We start from the raw sequence: 18,634 nt of genomic DNA on the forward strand, positions 1-18,634 counted from the left end.
GAATCGAATAGGGCCAGAAGCAGATGGAATCGAATATAGAAGTTTTCGAATAATGAACAGCCATTTCCACAAATAATATATAAAATGATGTTCACATCCTAGTGCTAAAAATACACGATTTCAATATAATGAAATTTCGCTGCCGCTGCAAAGAAATACCAGGACATTAAATAAAAACTTCCGTGGATACAATGGTCATACGGTTGAATTACAAGTGGCTGCTTCTGAAGGCACCTCTCAAATTGCACACCAAGCGACCAAAGGCGATCGCTGAAGTGAAGCAGCGACATGTCCAAGTGCAAGAAGATCCTCTTGTTCCCCCACATGCTGTAGGCTTTGGGTGCGAGTGAAAGTGTGCGAGGGTGCACCAAGAAGGGTGGTGGTTTGGCTCCCATACGAGCAAGGAGAAATGGGTGAGCAGAGCGAGTTCGGGGTAATGCAATCAAGCGAGCGCGAGGGAGGGAGGGAAGGGAACGCGTGTCATCCATCTACTTCTCTAGCATGGCCATGGCTGCACACGAATGTCAGAGCAGCCGAGTGCATATGCAGCCCGTGCGCCCTCTTTTGGAGGTCATCTGCCAGATGTGCAAAGAATGGGCGTGCTGAAATGGCGCAGCATCATGCATGCCGTCTTCCTGTTCGTTTAGTGCTGGAGGTTGCACAAACTCCAAGTTTCAGAGACATGCGGAAGTGAGAGACAGATAAAACATTTGCTCCGCACTGCCGACACTTTTCATGCTAGCATCATCCTACTCGTGTCTATGCTATCAGCCGTAGGGGCAGAGTGGACGCGAAAGTGTTGCTGGCTTTGCTTTACAACGCCGACATGAGCATATCGTCGACATGGCGTGAAACTGATGGTTAGCAGGTATGATGCAAGTCCCAGCATGTCACCTCCGAGATTTGTCAGTGTGCCACGCTCAGTCACAGGTGGTGCCTCATCTCGGAGGTCATGCCAAGGATTCGTGGAATTGGAGCTGTGCGTCGCTTCTGGGGAGCGGTAATGGTGGCATTTTTTCAATTTCAATATCAACAATGCCTACTTCAGCGAGCATTTAGATACACATCCACTCACTCTACAAGTAACAAATTTTGCAAAGAGGCTATTCTGTATCTACGATTCTTAGGTGGCTCAAAATTTCGTTGCTTTTGCCCTTTAATCCACACACCCAGTCCTTCCCAGTTTAACAGCTTGAATTTACTTCTCAATGTAGTGTGAATATAATTTTAGGATGTGTTTCTACTTGCCTGCGTCAGCATGTGAATTAAATTGGCATGCAACAAGTGCCAAAGTTTTGATTGTACTGCATGGGTTCCATGGAATAGGCCGCAGTGTTGAAGGTAGGGTAGAACGATTCGCACGCAGCAATTTCGCACTACATTTTTCACAGGTGTTATTTCTGCAAATGTGAGCCTAGGATTGCTGTTTCACATGCACCAACCATGACAGCTGCGATTTTCGCATCTGTGAGCACCTACTGGAAGACAGAATTATTTTGACATGAGCTTATTCAGTCTCAATATTCTCGCCATGGTTGGGCGGCAGCAGAAATGCGATCCACCACCCCGGTTTACTGCCAACCGTTCTGAGTGACGGGTCAAAATTTAAGATTTTTTTTTTCACGATGCTTGAGTGTCACTTATCACGTGCGGAGATGTTCAAAAGAAAAGTGGCATGGAAGTTGAGAAAGTTGCACTTTTCTAGCGCGCTGTTAACAAAAATGGCGCAGAAAATCGGGCATCGGGAGATGCCATCGCACACCAAAGTGTGCAACTTTCTGTTAAAACACTGCTGCCATTTTGGAACCATCGTAAATAGGAGAGATCCGAGCTTGAGATAGCCACAGTGCTGCATTTCGCCATGCACAAATAACAGCAAATGAAGTGAACGAAAAAGGAAAAAAAAAAAAAAAACGAGAAAAGAAAATAAATAAAGTAGTGTTGTGATTAGTTACTGCTGCCACACAAACACGGGAACCGCTCTTGTTGGCTAATGCAGATTTAAATGGCCGGTGCATCTTTCACGCGCATTTTGACAGTGGTGATGTGCACATTTTTTTGTCCTGGCGAAGTCTGGCGATTAGGATGCGTCGCTGGCTTGTGTTAGTTTTGTTAATGTATCCAAAATGCAAAACCGGTGAACTTGGAATTAAAAATGGTGGAATGGTCGTATCAGAGGTGGAAGGGGGGGAGGGGGGAGAGAAAGAGAGAGCAAGGGGACTTAGCAAACACATTTCTCCTCAGCATTCCTAGCACAGATATTTCTTTGCACCTTTCTTTTACGACTCCACTGTAAATCAGCCCATTCACTTTTCAGTTATCTTATTGGTACACAATATGGCAAATCAATTCTGCAGAATCCTACAAGTTGGAGGAAGGTTCATAAAACAGAAAAATACTAGCCATCCACCTCATTGTAACGCAAAGTGACAAAGGAAACTAATTTGCATTGGTCCCTCGTTCAATTCCCTGGCGGGGACAAACTTTTTTTGAATATGCAAATTTTTCTGACAAACTAGTGTGAGTCTCCTTTGCAGCTTCATGCTACACTGGGGTGGATGACTATTCTTACCTTTCATAAATTGTACTACTAATACCATGACGTCGAAGGAAGGATGATGCCATTCCAGTCTGCTTACATAGTGAACCACAGCTGATCACCCCTCGTGGGCACGTGCCAAAGTTAGCAAGCAATAACAACCTGAGAAAGCTTTATGTCCACGCTACCTAATGCTGCCTGCAAGTGCTGACACTGCCAAAGATGTATATCTTGCCATTTAAATAAAGGAGCAGCAGACACAGCCCTCTTCAACCTGAAGAAGCTTTATGTCCATGTTTTCTACAGCTATCCGACAGCAACGATGTTGAAGATCTATTGCAGGTGTGCTACAATGTACCTCCAACGGTTATGAAATGATGGACCGCAAGCCATGCTTTGCAGGGCGCCTGGGAAAGTCGTCTTCCACTTTCGGCGTCGCAGGGTAGTCGTCACGGTAACCCTTTTCCGGCCTTGGTCGCTCAGTGTGGTGAACGCGAGGCATCGCAAAGTACCCAAGGTGCGGCCGTTGAATGCCCAGCTTGTCAAGCATGCAGCCATCCAATGCGGCCTGGGTTTTCCGGCAGCTGCAAAGGAACAAACAATCCATTTAAATTAGAGCACAGACTGAGCATGGTAAGGAAACATGAGAAGGCTGACTGAAAAAAAAAACAGCCACCACTTTGGAAACCGAGCACTGGTGTTACATTTTGACCACAGTAACAATTTTCCACAAACATTTGTTGTCACACATTGTTGTTACAGGCATCTGTTACACTGGGAAGCTCCCATCTTGCTACGATGGTCTCTACAGGGTGTTATGCAAAGTCGCCGATGTTAGTGGACTCAACCATTTGTTACAACTGCGCCGTCTATGTGGCTGACGAGTAGGTCATGTACTGTGGGTCTCCCATATCATACGCTATTGTACACATTGTGCAACTTAAGCCACACATCATGGCTAACTTCCCAATCACGGTCAGATACCGTGGACGTTGCTGTCGTGGGACAGTAGAGGAACAGATGCGTCAATCAGCTGATGAAGACATCTACAAAGCAGCCTCAGGTGGGCTCAAGCTTCATATCCGTCACTGCTGCCCGTGGTTTGCCTCAAACCCAACTAGGAACAATGCGCTATCAGCATTGAAAACACAGTGGAAAGGAAGGGGCTGGTACATTAAAGGGGCCACAAGACGGTCGTCCGACAGAATGAACTGCGTTATTTCCTGCTTTGGTTTTTCACATGACGTCATCATGCTTACTGATACCTGGTATCCAAGTGAATGTGATATATACTTAGTCTTTCCGGCTATCATACCTATTAACTGAACCGCTCTGAAAAGAAAGGTGGTGGTGTGCTAGTGTTGATGAAAGATTTATTTGATGGTGACCTGTATCAACCATACACTTTTAAGCAACACCGATTTCAAAATCTTAACCGCTGTCTCTAACAATAATGTTTTCTCCATTTTGTATCGTCCACAAACTGGCTACACATTGACTTTTTTTTAATTCTTAGACGAGTCCTTGAGCTGGGCAAACGAAAATACACAAAAAATAGTGCTAGGTGGCGATATAAACATTAACATATTACAAGAATCAGTAACCCAGTGTGAGTTCGCAACACTGCTGGAGTCAAATGGCTGCTCTCATCCAATTGCTGCACCCACACAAATACAAAATGGCTCTGCTACATTGTTAGACATTTTTGTCACTAATCTGAATGCTCATAATACTGCCTCAGGGACTATTGGTGTACAAATAAGCAACCACTTACCAATTTTCTATTTTACTGAATCAACTGTTGAAAATAAACCTTTTAAAGGCTGACAGTCTGTAATAATTCAATATATAAACCCATTAACGTTTGAGGAACTTCAAATGGAATTGCTGCAGACTGATTAGGAAGCAGTTTACGAACAAGCAGACCATGATGACACCTATTCCACTTTCCTAACGCTGTTCAAATCTTGTTATACTAAATGCTTCAAAAGCAGAAAGGCTAATTCTAAAAAATCAAGGAAACCTTGGGTTACCAAAAGCATGTTAAAATTGATCAAATGGATAGATGCACTTTACAGGCATTTCTGGGAAACATGAGAGCTGGACGACTTGTGGACATTTAAGGAAATTGGAAACAAAGTGACCGCAGTTCTTAGACAAGCCAAAAAGCATTGCGTTCACAATCTTCAACACCGAAGTGGTAAAATGTAGCGACATTCTTCGGAAGAGCCTTAACATGATACTCGGCAGGACAAGCACAAACCACAATCGTGTTTCAAACATAACAGTGGTTGGTGCATTAACATCGGGAACCCCCCCCACCCCCATCTCTAGCTAACTCTTTTAATTCATTTTTCACAACTTTAGCTGACAATCCTCACGATTCACATAGCTTAGATTATCTCAAAGATCCTAACTGTGATACCGCATTCCTGAAACCAACCATTGCAGATGAAATCCAAAACAGGTTTCTAATGTTCTGTAACAGCAGACCCCAAGATTGCAATGATATACAAATTGGACCAGTAGAATACATCATACATCTCGTACCTCCTATCCTTGAGCACATCTGTAATATCTGCTTTGCACGAGGCAAATTTCCTAAGCAATAGCGAGCGTCCTCTCTAAAGGTCCAACAAACACTGACACCAAGGACAACATAGGGGAAGTTACTTGCGCTTAATAAATGAAATAAAGAAACGATAAATTAATGGAAATGAAAGTGGATGAAAATACAACTTGCTACAGGTGAGGAACGATCCCACAACCTTCGCATTTTGCGTGCAATGCTCTACCAATTGAGCTACTGTAGCAACGTCTCCCCACCCACTTTCTTGGGTATTCATGTTTCGTAGCAGAACCCTGGGACTATTAGCCAGTGCCACCACTCACAAACCTTGGCGGTGGATGTGGAACATCCTTTCTGCCGCAGGCGTCACGAGAATGTGATGTTTTTGGGTGAAAGCAACCGGTTAATAAACCCACACACGCTACCTGAAGGCATTAATGTTGCCAGATTCGAGACCCTCATTAAGTAATAAACGAGAAGAAAGGGGGTTAACCGAGGGGCCTGTTTTTATTAGTCATGTCATGAGAAGCCAACAAACACTGACAGCAAGGACAACATAGGGACAAAACTACCTTGCACTGCAAGCAAAACGCGAAGGTTGTGGTATCGTTCCCCACCTGCGGCAAGTTGTTTTTTCATCCACTTTCATTTCTATTAATTTAGCACCACCATATCACCTGTATTTCTAGAACACGGGGAGAGAGCATCTCATCAGCCGGCTGCAATATTAGCCTTTACATATTAGTAAGGCAGGTAATGTGTTCGAGTTTTGCAATAAACAATGCCCTTGTGACAATGCCCATCGCCAATGACAATGTGAACGTGAGTGGAAACGGGAATGTGGGCAGGCTTATTGGGTCTGTCAGCTGCTGACATGATGCTGTTCCCACTGCAGAAACAGAATGTGGTAGGAAAGCTATCAGTGAACATAACAGCACGTCCTTTTACACTTTGTTCTCAATGGCAGCCACCGTGTATGTACCCTAGCTGAGTTTGAGGCTATTTCACATGCATGCCTATGTGCCTTTTCATATTGCTCACGATACTAACTACATGCATACCAGCCAGCCCGTGAGCTTTAAAATTCGTAAAAATCTCACGAACTCAACAACTCGAGAAAGGGTCCTTCAGAACCCCTTTAAAGGGGCCCTGAACCACCCCTTGGGCTTAGTGAAATTAAATACCATAGTCCACAGGTAGCATATGCTGCTGTGAACATCTCAGCCAAATTTTGCTGTCGTATGCGGTGCGTGGAGCTCGCAAGCGGATCGCGAAGTCACTTTTCTCTGAAACACTTTCTTTTAAACAGAAGCCTGCACCTCATTCTCTTCTGGATGCTTTATTTCGTAATAAAGTGGATCCCTATACGTGGCTGCTATTGGCAGCTGCGGTCAGCTATGTAGCGTAGGTACCGCGGCTACTGCGGGGTGCCGCCACGAGTCCACTGGCTAAGTGCCCTGTGCCTTGCTGAGCACAACAGCGTTTGGCTTATGTTTAGTGCATTGTAGGCACCAAAACCAGAAGTCATGACATCTTAGTTAACAACCAAAATGAAATTTCAACTGCGCACCATGATGACATTTACAGGGCGAAGCAATGCAGGCACCCCTCACTCCGCTGTCGCCTTCGCAGTGCAAAGCATTGAAGAAGGAACAGGAGCACAGCGGAGGTCTTGTTTGATTGCCAATAACTCTGCTTCTTCTGAACGCATTGAAGTACTTTTTGCGAAAAAGTATTTCTGAAATAGCCTATTTTCACTCCAGATGCCCTTCTTCACTTCAACAGAAAGTGGTTCAGGGCCACATCCAATTATTATTGTGAACAGGATTTATTTTCCATATGAGCTGATGCAGTATATGTAAAATCACAAAAGAAGCCCAAATTCGCAAAATTGACGAAACATTCAGGTGAGTTGGCAGGTACGTAGAGTCATGACCAAAAGTTTGGGGACCAAAGGTGCCGTGATTTACTCTTTTTTTCGCAGCCTGGGCATTCCAGCTGAAATCAGGAGTGCACGTATATGTGCGCATGTTTGACTAATACGATGTATTAAACCATCTCCAGGCTGTGGAGCTGCGCTTGAATATATTTGAATTTTTTTGCTGGTGCCTTGGTCCAAAACTCTTGATCGCGACTGTGTGTGCTACCCCCATAACAACATAAGGTGAATTTGAGGGCTACATTAGCTAAATGCTCTTGAATGGCTCTCACTATGCTATTAAAGGAACACAGAAAACAAAATAATTAAGTTAAGCTGTATTAGCAAACTACGTTTCCGCAATAGCGAACTTTCCCCTCTGTTTATGAGGATAGGCTCATTATGAAAGATTGGCAGAACCAATGCTCTAAAGTTCCGGCACCAGATTGCTGAGATGTCATTGATTTTGACATTTACGTGGGGCCTAGTTAATTTTTTATTATGAAAGAATTAACACTGGTTCCTAGAGGCACCGAGGTCAACCTAACAAGTCTTGCAAACTCTTCCTGCACCAAAACAGCCCAAATCGAATAAAGAAAGAAGAAAAAAAGATATCTTCAAGATCAGAACGACGTTCCAGCTCTGTGCTTTTGGCACAAAATTGAAGAAAGGGGAGGCCCAGCCATCCACTTTCACTACTAGAAACCAATTCCTTTTCAAGAAAAAACTTAAGGAATACTCTACTGATATAAGTTGTAGTGCCCCTTCCAATTTGATTCCATGGTTCTCGACAACTGCTTTAAGCTTCGTAAAACACAGTTCATGGTTATCCATAACAGCAATAAGCATACTGTGTTGAAACGCGGCTCTGCCTTTGTGCAAACAGATGGGTTCATCAATAGACTTTCAAGAATTTTGAAATGATGACTTAGAAAAGTGTGAGTCATGTTGTGGGAGTGACATGAAGGCCGCTGTCTATTTCAGGATGTTGGAAACGCATTGTGCCTTCAACCTAACACCAGTGCAGCATGCTTACTGCAATCTTACAAAAGGCCGTAGTGTCAACCGAGACGTACACATACTACACATACTGTGCCTGTCGGAAATGTGCTAGATTAATGCTGACTCGGTAAAAAAAAGGCATAGAAGCTACTACTTATGCAACCGATTATATGCTGAGGATAGCTAGTAGGGACATCAGTGTTCAACACAAAGCAACCACTCTTTCAGAGGCCCTGTGTGCTTCCAGTTTCTCACATTTACCGGCATGGTATTGCCACTCTGTCCAGTAACCAGCGTTGCAAGTGTTCGTTACAATTCAAAGAGGCTGTGCAGACTACTGAATTCTGTTCTGAAATTTACTGCTTGTTTTCGAAAGAAACCACATTAAGTATAGACACTTTGAATGGTAGGCTTTCCATTACAGTATAGAATAGGAGGTCTTTGAAAAATTTCCTTTAAAGAGTCAATGCAAAAGAAATCTGCTTAAGACGAACCACAAGACATACTCTTCGGTTGAGACGAACATTCGGAGTGACTGCCACTGCTACTGATCCTGGAGCCTAAGGTGCCTCGATGCGCCGCACCCGGGGGGCGCGCATTGCGATTCTTCCCACCAGCAGCAGTGAGCGAAGTGACTTTCAGGCTGTCTATCACTTCAAAGCAAATTGAGTGGTGAGAACACAGCGCATGCAAGGTTACGAGCCATCAGGCCACATAGACTGTGCCCCCCAAGCAGATCGCTTTCAAGATAAGGCCCGTGCAACCGTGCATGGCCACAGTACAACAATGCCCTCCCTCCCCTACAGTGCCATGTGCACGACGGAAGACAGCGTGCTTCTTCCCACATTTCTTCCTCTGCGCACGCGAGATTGGGCCGCCATTGTCGGCTCCCCATCACATGCTTTCACTCGCACACACAGTGTATGGCGCGCCAGGACGATGTTATCACAAGATGAAGCCGGTACGTCTGTATTGCAATCAAAACCTGTAGCAACTGCTAGAGAAAGTCAACCCAATGCGCCTCCGCCTACCTTCCTGCTCCGCGATGCTTTGCTTCATTTCTCTTTCCCCACCTCACTCAATGTCACCTAGATTTTCCTCTAGGTGGTGTTGCTTTGCCACGTGCTCAGCACGTTCCTTCACACTTTTGCTAGCTCGGAATCTGCCTCAACGACCTACGAGGCAGCAGATGCCTGATTGAACTCCCTAGTGAACTTTTTCGAGCAGCACGAAGGCACAGAAGGATTTTTAAGGTCATTAGGTGAGATGACGTTGTTTGTGCCTGCTCACTGATTTGCACAAAAGCGACAAACGCTCATCGTGGACTGGATGAAACAAAGCAAGAGTACTACTTGAAGACAGTTTTCTATTAAGTTCAGCCAAATAAATGCTTTTAATGTCATTTTTCCCCATTGTAAGTTTACTTCATTTACTTAAGTAAGATATATGGATATGCCTGATCATGTTGCCAATTATTCTTCTGATGAGACGAACAAATTTTCATGGTCCCTTTGAGTTCATCTTAAAGGGAGTCTACTGTATTAGCATGACGATGCCCAACTCTTCATTATAATTGTGCCACTAGTACTCAACCACTGATACTAAAGATATCATTGTATTGCATTATAAGATTAAAGAAAATGCTACTTGACCCCTTCTATTCAACTCTGGAACACGCCGAGTAGCCAATGTTTTAAAGAGAGGGTACCACACATCTAGCTTTACTATGCCATCATCGCCAGTAAAAACGCATTTCATGCCGCCCGCAGTACATGTTGTGGCAACATCTGATAGCTAGAAATCAAAACACTTTCATGACTCTGGCCTCCGAGATTGTCCGCACTTGTGCAATCTCAGATGCTTTGTACTCAGTGTGAAATGAGATGAAGCGAAGGCTCACTTTACCATTTATTTCTTGCTGTCATGGAGAAGAGCAAGGAGCAAGAGTGATTTCAGATCAAAGTGGGCAGACTAGTTGTTGTCATGTTGTTACGCAAACATGCGGTAATGGGTGGGCTGCCATGCGAACTTCAGGACGACAAGCAACCTGCCGCATCCATGTAACGCCTTGGGATGCTGTCTGTTGTGTCTTCACTCGGTTTCTGGCTGGGCCGTTGCATTTTACACGAAATACGATAGCACCGACTGTTATTTCACTCACTGGTGGCTGTAAAGGGTGATGATGGCATATGCAGCGTCGCACCTCATCGCTGGTGGTGGGGAATTTGAGCCGTGCTAAAGGAATGTTGACCCTTCAGACGCAATATTCTCTTAATGTAAGCGTTCTCTTAAAGAAAAATGAACTGCGGGGTTCCTGGAATGGAATTTTAACAGAGGAAGTCAACCCAAGCTGACACAATATTTGCTTTTAGTGTCAATTTAAAGACTCTTTTTATAACATCCAAGGCAGGTTTTCTATTAGACAGCAGGCTCCAAAAATAAAGTGCGAGACCTAGCTTTAACATGATGTGATGCATTAACATTTGTGAAATTTCAGGGAGAGCCATATTTATCCATCGCACTAAGTTGACAAATTATGAATTAGCAGTGCTGACACTCTCATTTCTGAAAATAGCTTCGTTGTTTCTTTTTTTTGATGTCGGATATTTCCTGCAAGACATCACGGTTTGTGCAGGAATTGTTATAGACCAGAAAGGGTTAAAGGTCAACTGCAATAAAACTTGACACCGCATAGCAAGCCCAGTTTCAAATATTGTAAGACACAAAGCAGTCTCCGTGCAAAATTTTAGATTAGTAGATGCATCACAAAAATAAAGCAAGAATTAACAGTTTTGATACTGAGACTAAAAAAAAAAAAAAAATTCGGGCAGAACCCCATCTCAGTGATGAATGTCTATGTTAATGAGATTACTATAGGATCGAAGCAATGTAGCGACACTTGTATTGCCATCAACAAATTGCTTCATGTATGAGGCATGTATGCAGTCGAGTTCCCCTCTCGCCCTTCCCAATGAACACGCTGTGCTAGCATAGCACGATCATTGTGTCATGATTGACGAGCGGCACACATCCAGTGATACATGCCCAGTGACTCAACAACTTGAACCTAAATATTTTGACAGAAGTGCCTGTCTTGTTGGGTTAATTCTGACTTTCAAGTGGCTCCAACTAAACAAATAGGTTTATTTTCCCGTTGTTTCGGAATGAACTCAGCTCCTTCTTCAAAGGGGATGATGAAAGAGATGTCGAGGCACAACCTTTAAGCTTTTCTTGACTGGTGGGGGAGGGAGTGTTGAATTCTTCTTGGCTACTTGAGGGTTTCAAGGAAACCAAAATTCTTACAACTGAGACCAACCAACAAAGACGACAGCCTAAACCATTACAAAGGAAACCTGACGTCAGGTTATATTCATGATAAGCACAGAACCATCCCAGACAGTGCCCGGCCTACGACCCTCAGGTAGCCAACAAGAACGCAACAACCCCTCCTCCACCTCTCCCTTCCACCCGTTCCCCCACCAGACCATGAAAGTTTAAAAGTTGCGCTTCGACATCTCCGTCGTCATCCCTCCTGAAGAAGGAAGAAAGTTGGTTCCAAAATGTCAGGAAAATGAACTTTTTTGTTGGGGCCACTTCAAAGTCATAAACAAGTTAGCATGAAAAAGATTAAATGAAGAGCGGCACATACCCAGGGACCCAAGTTATGAACCCTGCTCCTTCAGCAAAGCAGCCAAATGCTGCACCCATTAGACCATGAACTACCCAGTGATCCAAGTTGGCAGGAAAATGGTTGGAGACCCAGCCCGACAGATAGATTGTCGGTTGTTCCCTTAAAAGCATGTGAAGTTCCCAAAGAATGCTAATCGCATACAAAATATAGCACCACCATTGATGTTGCAGAATTCTGCAATGATGCCGAACCTGCAATGTTGAAAAATCACTGGAAACGCCTGCTCAGAGCCTCCTAGATCTGGCACTGTCCATTACGCGCTCAACATTTCAGAGGCCAAGCACAGCTGGGATCTGTGCCACGTCTGCTAACCACAATGTACTTGCACCATCTGCTTAGTTGCTGTATAACAGCTGTTAATAATAAAAAATACTTCACACTTACAAAAATTTGTAACTGCATTCTGGGGTTTTGCATGCTAGAACAAAGATGTGATTGCGAGGCACACTGTAGTAGGCACACCAACGAGCATTTTTACATTTCACCCCATTTTAAAATCCGGTCGATGTCAAACCAGCAACATCGAACTCAGCAGCAAAACGCCATGGCCACTAAGATATTGCAGTAGATTTAGACAATTACCAGTCTTGCAGCTCTGCTTCAGCAGTACACACTACTCATTTATCACCAATTTATCCCAAATTCGCTGTACTCGGCCTTTAGGCACACATCTGTCGAGGAACTTACTGGTGGTAGTGCATCTCACTGCTGCTCCACTCGAGGCAGTGTGCGTAGTCGTCATACTGCGGTCGGCAGGCTTTCTTCGCCTTGCGGAAGAACTCGAGGGCGCACTTGGTCACCTGCCTGCCTTCAGCGAGGCACTTACGTGGGTCCCTCTCCTCTTTCCGGCAAAGCATGAACTCCTAAAGGAAAAAAAAAGAAAATTGATGCAGCACACACGGAGTCAGTGTACTACGATTGGTTCAACAAGACGCATCTTTGGGCACGTTTGTTCACTGCACTTAAGTGAGTACTGACATGACATTTTCGACTTCTCATTTTCTTTTTTGCTTTAAATGAAGGTCCTCGGCCTCGAAACGTCAGAAAAACTACTCGCAAGCCTCAAAGCGGCCTAATTAATTTACCATGATAGCTTTTCTACTAACCACTTTTGGCTTCATTCCAGGGAGCTGCATAAGTTGTGGCGCAGAAGGTCATCACGTGGAAGCAGGTCATTACAACATTCTGGTTCTCGCTCGGCTGTCTGCTATGCTATTGATCGTGTGTCCCGATGTAGCAGCATAGCAGACGACAGAACGAACTGAAGTGAGTGCTAAGAGATTGCAATCTTCTGCTACCCTATGACCATCTTCAACAAGATGACTTATACATCACCGAGGAATGAAACCGGAAGTGGTTCGTGGAAAAACAATCATAGAAAATTATTTAGGCTGCTACAAGACTTGCGAGTAGTTTTTCTAGTGTGTCGAGGTCAAGGACCTTAATTTAAAGCAAAAAAAAAAAGGAAAAAGAAAGAGAGAGAAGTCAGAAATGTCATGTTAGCACACCTTTCAAGGGGTACTGCAAAACTTTTTGAAACATGGTAAAAAAGCATTTGCAATCTGTAAACAATGCTGCCATGTGAGCTAAATGTTGTTCCACTTCAGGGAACAGGGAGCCTGCACTCTTGCATAAAGGTTTGTTCACTCTCTCCTGTAGCTTTCGAGGCTCTCTCAATCATGCCACAATATTATATGGCGTAATGACACATGCAACAGTTCAAAGACACCAGCCATTGGATGAACTACTGACAAGTTACGTTTAAGTGAAAGCTTGTGCATGCACATGCGCATCTCTCCGTTGTTCTAGTCAACTGGAAAGCAACGGTTGTTAACACGTCCTGGTCACACGGCCACTGATTCTTTCTTGCTTTCAGGAATGCTTGTCAGATGGCAGCCTTAACAGGTTACCATAAATGCACCACAGAAAAAAAAAAAAAAGAACTACAAAAAGAGCAACAAGCAGGGCATTCACATTGAGAGTAGAATGGAAAAAATAATAAGCATAGAGTTTTCATATATTTCTGTTACTGTTATGAGCTCTTCAAAAATTTACGTAGGAATATATTCATTAAACACTCCTTCTAGTGTGTTCTCAAGTTTGACAAACAGATATGGGAAGGGCCCTTTAAAAAAATTAAAATGGCAAGAGAAGAAAAACACTGCCAACACAGATCACTCTACACGCGCTCAACTACCAACTGAATTTGTTCAATAGTGGAGAGTAGTGGGTTATAAATACATATATATATATATATATATATATATATATATATATATATATATATATATATATATGACAAACCGCACAATAGTACGGTACGGTGCAATAGTGGAGAAAGAGGTGGATGATGAATAAAGGTAGTGTTCGGGTGACCATGTTTGTCTCCATCCGCAACCTCGTGCTCGCATCACACAAGTCGACAGGATAAAGACCTGGCAGCCACCTCATCGGCCTAACGTCATCATGCAAGTACTCAACACCACGGCGTGAACCAGAGCGCACGGCTCCAACACCGACACCAACCAGCATCAAGACCGCATCACTGCAAGCCTTGGACATACCCAAGTACACCGGATCAGCAGACGAAGGGCCTGTGGAAGATTGCTTTCGTGTCTTCGAGTTCCACGCATTTGCTGCATCATGGTCGCAACGGGATATGGCCGCAAATTTCAATGATTACGACACCACTGAGGCATTTCACTTTTACCTCACGCGCATATTTGAAAACGATGAATCACGGAACAAAATCAAAGACAAAATGATCAGCCAACTTAAAGTTTACGACGCCTCCATTATCCACGAGCTGCAGACATTTCAACTGGGTCGCCACAGTCACACACAGTTTCCATGTAGCGATCATCATTATTCCGAAACAAAGCCCCATCTTAGCAGATCCTTGGCGAATTTTCCTTGCCGTGATTTTCCCACGAAGAGGACGTGCAATGGCAGGTTTAGCATGAACTTGACATCCCCAATAAAAGAAAAGCCACTGCGCACTAAACGATCAGCATGCCTATTCGTTCCTTCGAAATCCAACGTCAACCAGGTTTGACCTCCACACATCAGTCAACATTATGTACGTCTTCAGCAAGCTGCAGTGCTGTTGTCGTCGTTGAAGCTTCTGACGGATTCCATCGCTCGTCTCGAATGCATAGGCCACTACGCACTTTCAAGTCACACGACTCTTCTATAAACATTAGGCCGTAATGCATGCTTTACACGATTGAGCACGACGCCAAGGCATCGCAGACAGACGACCTTTCTTTGAGAGAACATGATCGAGCTGCATCCACTGTGACATCCTCCAGCACTCAATCACCAGGAATTCGAAACAGCATGGACACAAACTTCTGTATCAGCAACACGAATCGAGAAAATACTACAACAGTCAGTTGTTTTCGTGAAGCGAAGCCAAATTGCTTACTGCTAAGACGAAACCAGAATACGAGTCGCAGCACCAACGTGTGTAAGTTTCAAGGTGAAGACAATTTGGAGCAATGTACACATAGAGATTAAGGTGCTCAGAGACTCTCAGGCCTTCTTCTGCTTACTACACCTCAACAAGCCGCTGCCACTTCAGAAGCTTCGCATGCACCGAACAGCATTGCACACTGTCAAATGACAAAAGCGTGCATTCCGAATGACATCGCAGCAGTCTTGAAGGAGTCTTTTGAGAAGCCTGGCACACTGCGTTCGCCGCCAGACAAGTCTCACAAAAAGGAGCGGTGTACAAGCTACCCATTCATCGCCATGTCAATTTGCGCAAGCAGTCAGAGGCATATTCCAATAGAGATGCTACATCAACAACTGTCGCAACAACATCAAGAACAGTTGCAACGAGGAAAACGTCAGTGTGCAAGTCAACTAAGCCCAAGGCCGACTCAACAAACACGACGTTTTGCAAGAAAGAAACATTGTCGAGTACACCTTCAGCACCACCTATCTGGACTGGTCCCACCACAGGGATTCCTGCGGGTATGCTGTGCATGACGACGAAAACAAAATGGGCGCTTCCCTGGCATACCTGACAAACTAAGATTTCGTCTGCACTACTCAGACCACCAAATGTTCGGGCGAGAGATCCCGGGTGTCCACAGGATGCGATGAGTAAGCCGACACCTACTACATCCGAGTACCCACAGCTTCCATGTGTCCAAACCTTCCTTCATCGCACTGCATATTCATCCGGAATGCAACAGCCAGCCTCGGCTGCCCGAGTTCGGCTGGACGTCACCGGACTACCTGACTGACATGTGAGGCACTGTTCATGTGAGAAGTAAGACGGTATCATTGGCCCCTGTAGCTACGGATCTCTTAAAGGGAGGGGGAAGCATATGATGAATCACACAATAGAACCTCTTTCTCCACAATAGTGGAGGAAGAGGTAGACGAAGAATAAAGGCAGTGTGCGGTCGACCATGTTTGTCTCCGTCCACAATCTCATGCTCGTGTCTCTCTCTCTCTCTCTCTCTCTCTCTCTCTCTCTCACACACACACACACACACACACACACACACACACACACACACACACACACACACACACACACACACACACACACACACAGATATATATAAATCTGCATATATGCAGAAGAAACAGTGCCATAAGGCATTTAAAATCAGAACTTGGTCAGATCTTCGCCACGTGGTGAAGTGAGATGTGAGTAGTGGATTGCTAATCCATTGGGCTATGCCCATGTGGGTTCAGATTACATCCTTGTCCTCAACTGTTTAAGCAAAGAACTCAACAGCGACCAAGCTCAGTTACAGAAAAAGTTCGGCTGGTAGCTGCCAGTTTAAGTTGCGAGCTGCTGCTCTATGTCCCGTGACCTTGTTGTATGGGCCACACTTCTTAGTCGCTGCCGCCGCTTGGTCACCGTCACACCCAACGTCACACTGTACCACAGAGGCGGGCTGATGATGATGTAATTTTAACAGTGGCATGTCGATGATGGCAAAAGGAAATGGATGGGCACAGCCAACTCAGTTTCCTGCTCTCAACTGCTGTCGTAGTAAATGGTTGTTTTTCCATGAGGTGCTACCTGATGTTGCACACATTATCTTCTGAGCCTTTGAGTTTTACGCAACTAGTTTCACTTCGCATTTCATTAAAGTTTCTCATTAGGACACTTCAAATTGACTGTAAGTGCAAGTCAGCATGTTACCTGATGCCACATCTGAAGCATTCGCCTTTTGCTTAGTCTTTGAAAATGTTTCTGCAAAATTTAGCTCCCCGCCCTTCTTTCTTCCTGTGCAAAATTTGGTCTCAAGTAAAACTTAAATTGGGCTTGACTTATGGCTTGGATTCCCACTCAGCTTTCAACAAACCTTCAATAGAGTACAATAAATACGTTCCGTGTTTCTTAAAGAGACAAGGTGAATCTAACTGTGTTTTCCCATGTAATAAAAAATATTTGAACATAACGGGATAACTGTGGACGGCATTTGAGGCTGTGAGAAAGGCGAAGACCAGTACGTAAATGTGCCTGCCAGCCAGTCAATTATAGAGGGTCCTTCAGCTAACTGGGACCCCATGCGCCCGCGCGAAAAAAAAAAAGGAAAAGGAGAAAGAGAGGAGCGCGATTGGGTGCGCCAGTAGTGACGTCGTTGCTCTCTGTCGCAGCCGAGCGCGCGCACAGCAGGTTCCTTCCGGCTCTGAAATGGGTAGGACACACGTCACACGTACTCCTGAGGAGCAGGAAACTTTCGATCAGCAGAGCCGCGAGCAGAATCGGGAACGAGCTCGTCTACGCCGTGCCGGTGCTGCAACCCGGGCACAAGAACAGGCTCGTGCAGGCGAGCGCAAGCGGCAACTGCGTACCGAGGATCCGGCAGCCTACTAAGCCTTAGTTTAATGAAACGTCGGTATTAACCCCGTGATAAACACAGGGGCCGCACGATTCAGCCTCGCTGGTTAACCATCTGTACGGTGTGCTCGGGCAGCGATTTTTTAAATGCTTCTCCCACGTTAGCTGAAGCACCCTGTATTAATGCGTAAGGCGATTTAAAGATTGCGCGTAATCAAACAAACAATCTGAAAGACAGCGCGTGCAGGAAGTGCCGTAACGTGCACTCCGGTGGTCAAGTAGGCTGGCGCGACATGTGGCAATGCACTCGGCACCGCCGTACGCTCACAACAAATAGCTTCATTAGTTATAGACGATATAAATAATGTTCGCAGGCTTTGAAAGATGTGTCGAGCAAAATTTACTTCAGCAGTAGCGCCAATGCTTGGTTTCCTAGCGCGAGGCTGTCGCTTCGCTTGCTAACGGCGACTCTTATGAAACCACTGTCTTGGATTCGCAGACGACATTCAAGAGATAATCCGACCACATTGTCCAGGCGAAACCCCCGTTGCTTTTGCTGCGCCCCACCTTATGCGGTGACACGCACTCATCGCTGAACCATCCTACAAAAGCCTGAGATAAATTCTATGTGCCAGTTTCGGCCTTTACAGAGCGGAAGGTCACATTAGGCAGTTTCGACTTCTTCAAGGTGATCTAGTCAACTTATGTACATTCCAAGGCGACAGTTGCGAAGCTTCAACATTACATACCATTCGGTTTATATAGATGCTTTCGTGAAATGCCTAATATTATGAAAACTTGAGTGATTGAAGAATGCACACGGCCGTTGCATCCATACTACCTTGCTTGGCTCTTCGCAATATTTTCCAAAATAATAAGCTCCCGCACGTAGTGCGGGCGTCGAGATGTTGACTTCTTGAACATTTAGCTCGTCGTCACTTGGAAATTGATATCCATCAGTAATAGGCATCCCGAAAATAGTACAGCAGCAGAACTTGCCGACACAGAAATCACAAAATCCCCTTTCTCGAGCACAGCGAGCTTTCACCGACCACCTAGACCGAACAGTTAAGCAGCTGTTACAACTAATGGCAGCCCCATTG

The 18,634-nt window shown here is 44.8% G+C and overlaps 1 protein-coding gene across 1 annotated transcript; it reads right to left on the reverse strand.

The window, feature by feature from the left end:
- Window positions 1-2,807: 2,807 nt before the first annotated feature.
- Window positions 2,808-18,605, reverse strand: ND-19 (NADH dehydrogenase [ubiquinone] 1 alpha subcomplex subunit 8). Its single transcript, XM_050178023.3, has 3 exons — window positions 18,373-18,605; window positions 12,407-12,582; window positions 2,808-3,123 (listed from the first exon to the last, which is right to left on the reverse strand). The coding sequence occupies exons 1-3, from the start codon at window positions 18,499-18,501 to the stop codon at window positions 2,907-2,909; spliced, it is 522 nt and encodes a 173-aa protein (XP_050033980.2). The 5' UTR covers window positions 18,502-18,605; the 3' UTR covers window positions 2,808-2,906.
- Between the last annotated feature and the right edge of the window lie 29 nt (window positions 18,606-18,634).

The sequence above is a fragment of the Dermacentor andersoni genome, chromosome 5, assembly GCF_023375885.2.
Source record: "Dermacentor andersoni chromosome 5, qqDerAnde1_hic_scaffold, whole genome shotgun sequence".
NCBI lineage: Eukaryota > Metazoa > Arthropoda > Arachnida > Ixodida > Ixodidae > Dermacentor > Dermacentor andersoni.

Excerpts from the sequence above, each read along its gene's own strand:
- ND-19 (XM_050178023.3), bottom strand. The coding sequence starts at position 18,501 with ATGCCTATTACTGATGGATATCAATTTCCAAGTGACGACGAGCTAAAT. Across the intron at positions 12,583-18,372 it reads ATTGCGAAGAGCCAAGCAAG|GAGTTCATGCTTTGCCGGAA; the intron begins GTAGTATGGATG and ends TTTTTCCTTTAG. Across the intron at positions 3,124-12,406 it reads AGTGAGATGCACTACCACCA|CTGCCGGAAAACCCAGGCCG; the intron begins GTAAGTTCCTCG and ends GTTCCTTTGCAG.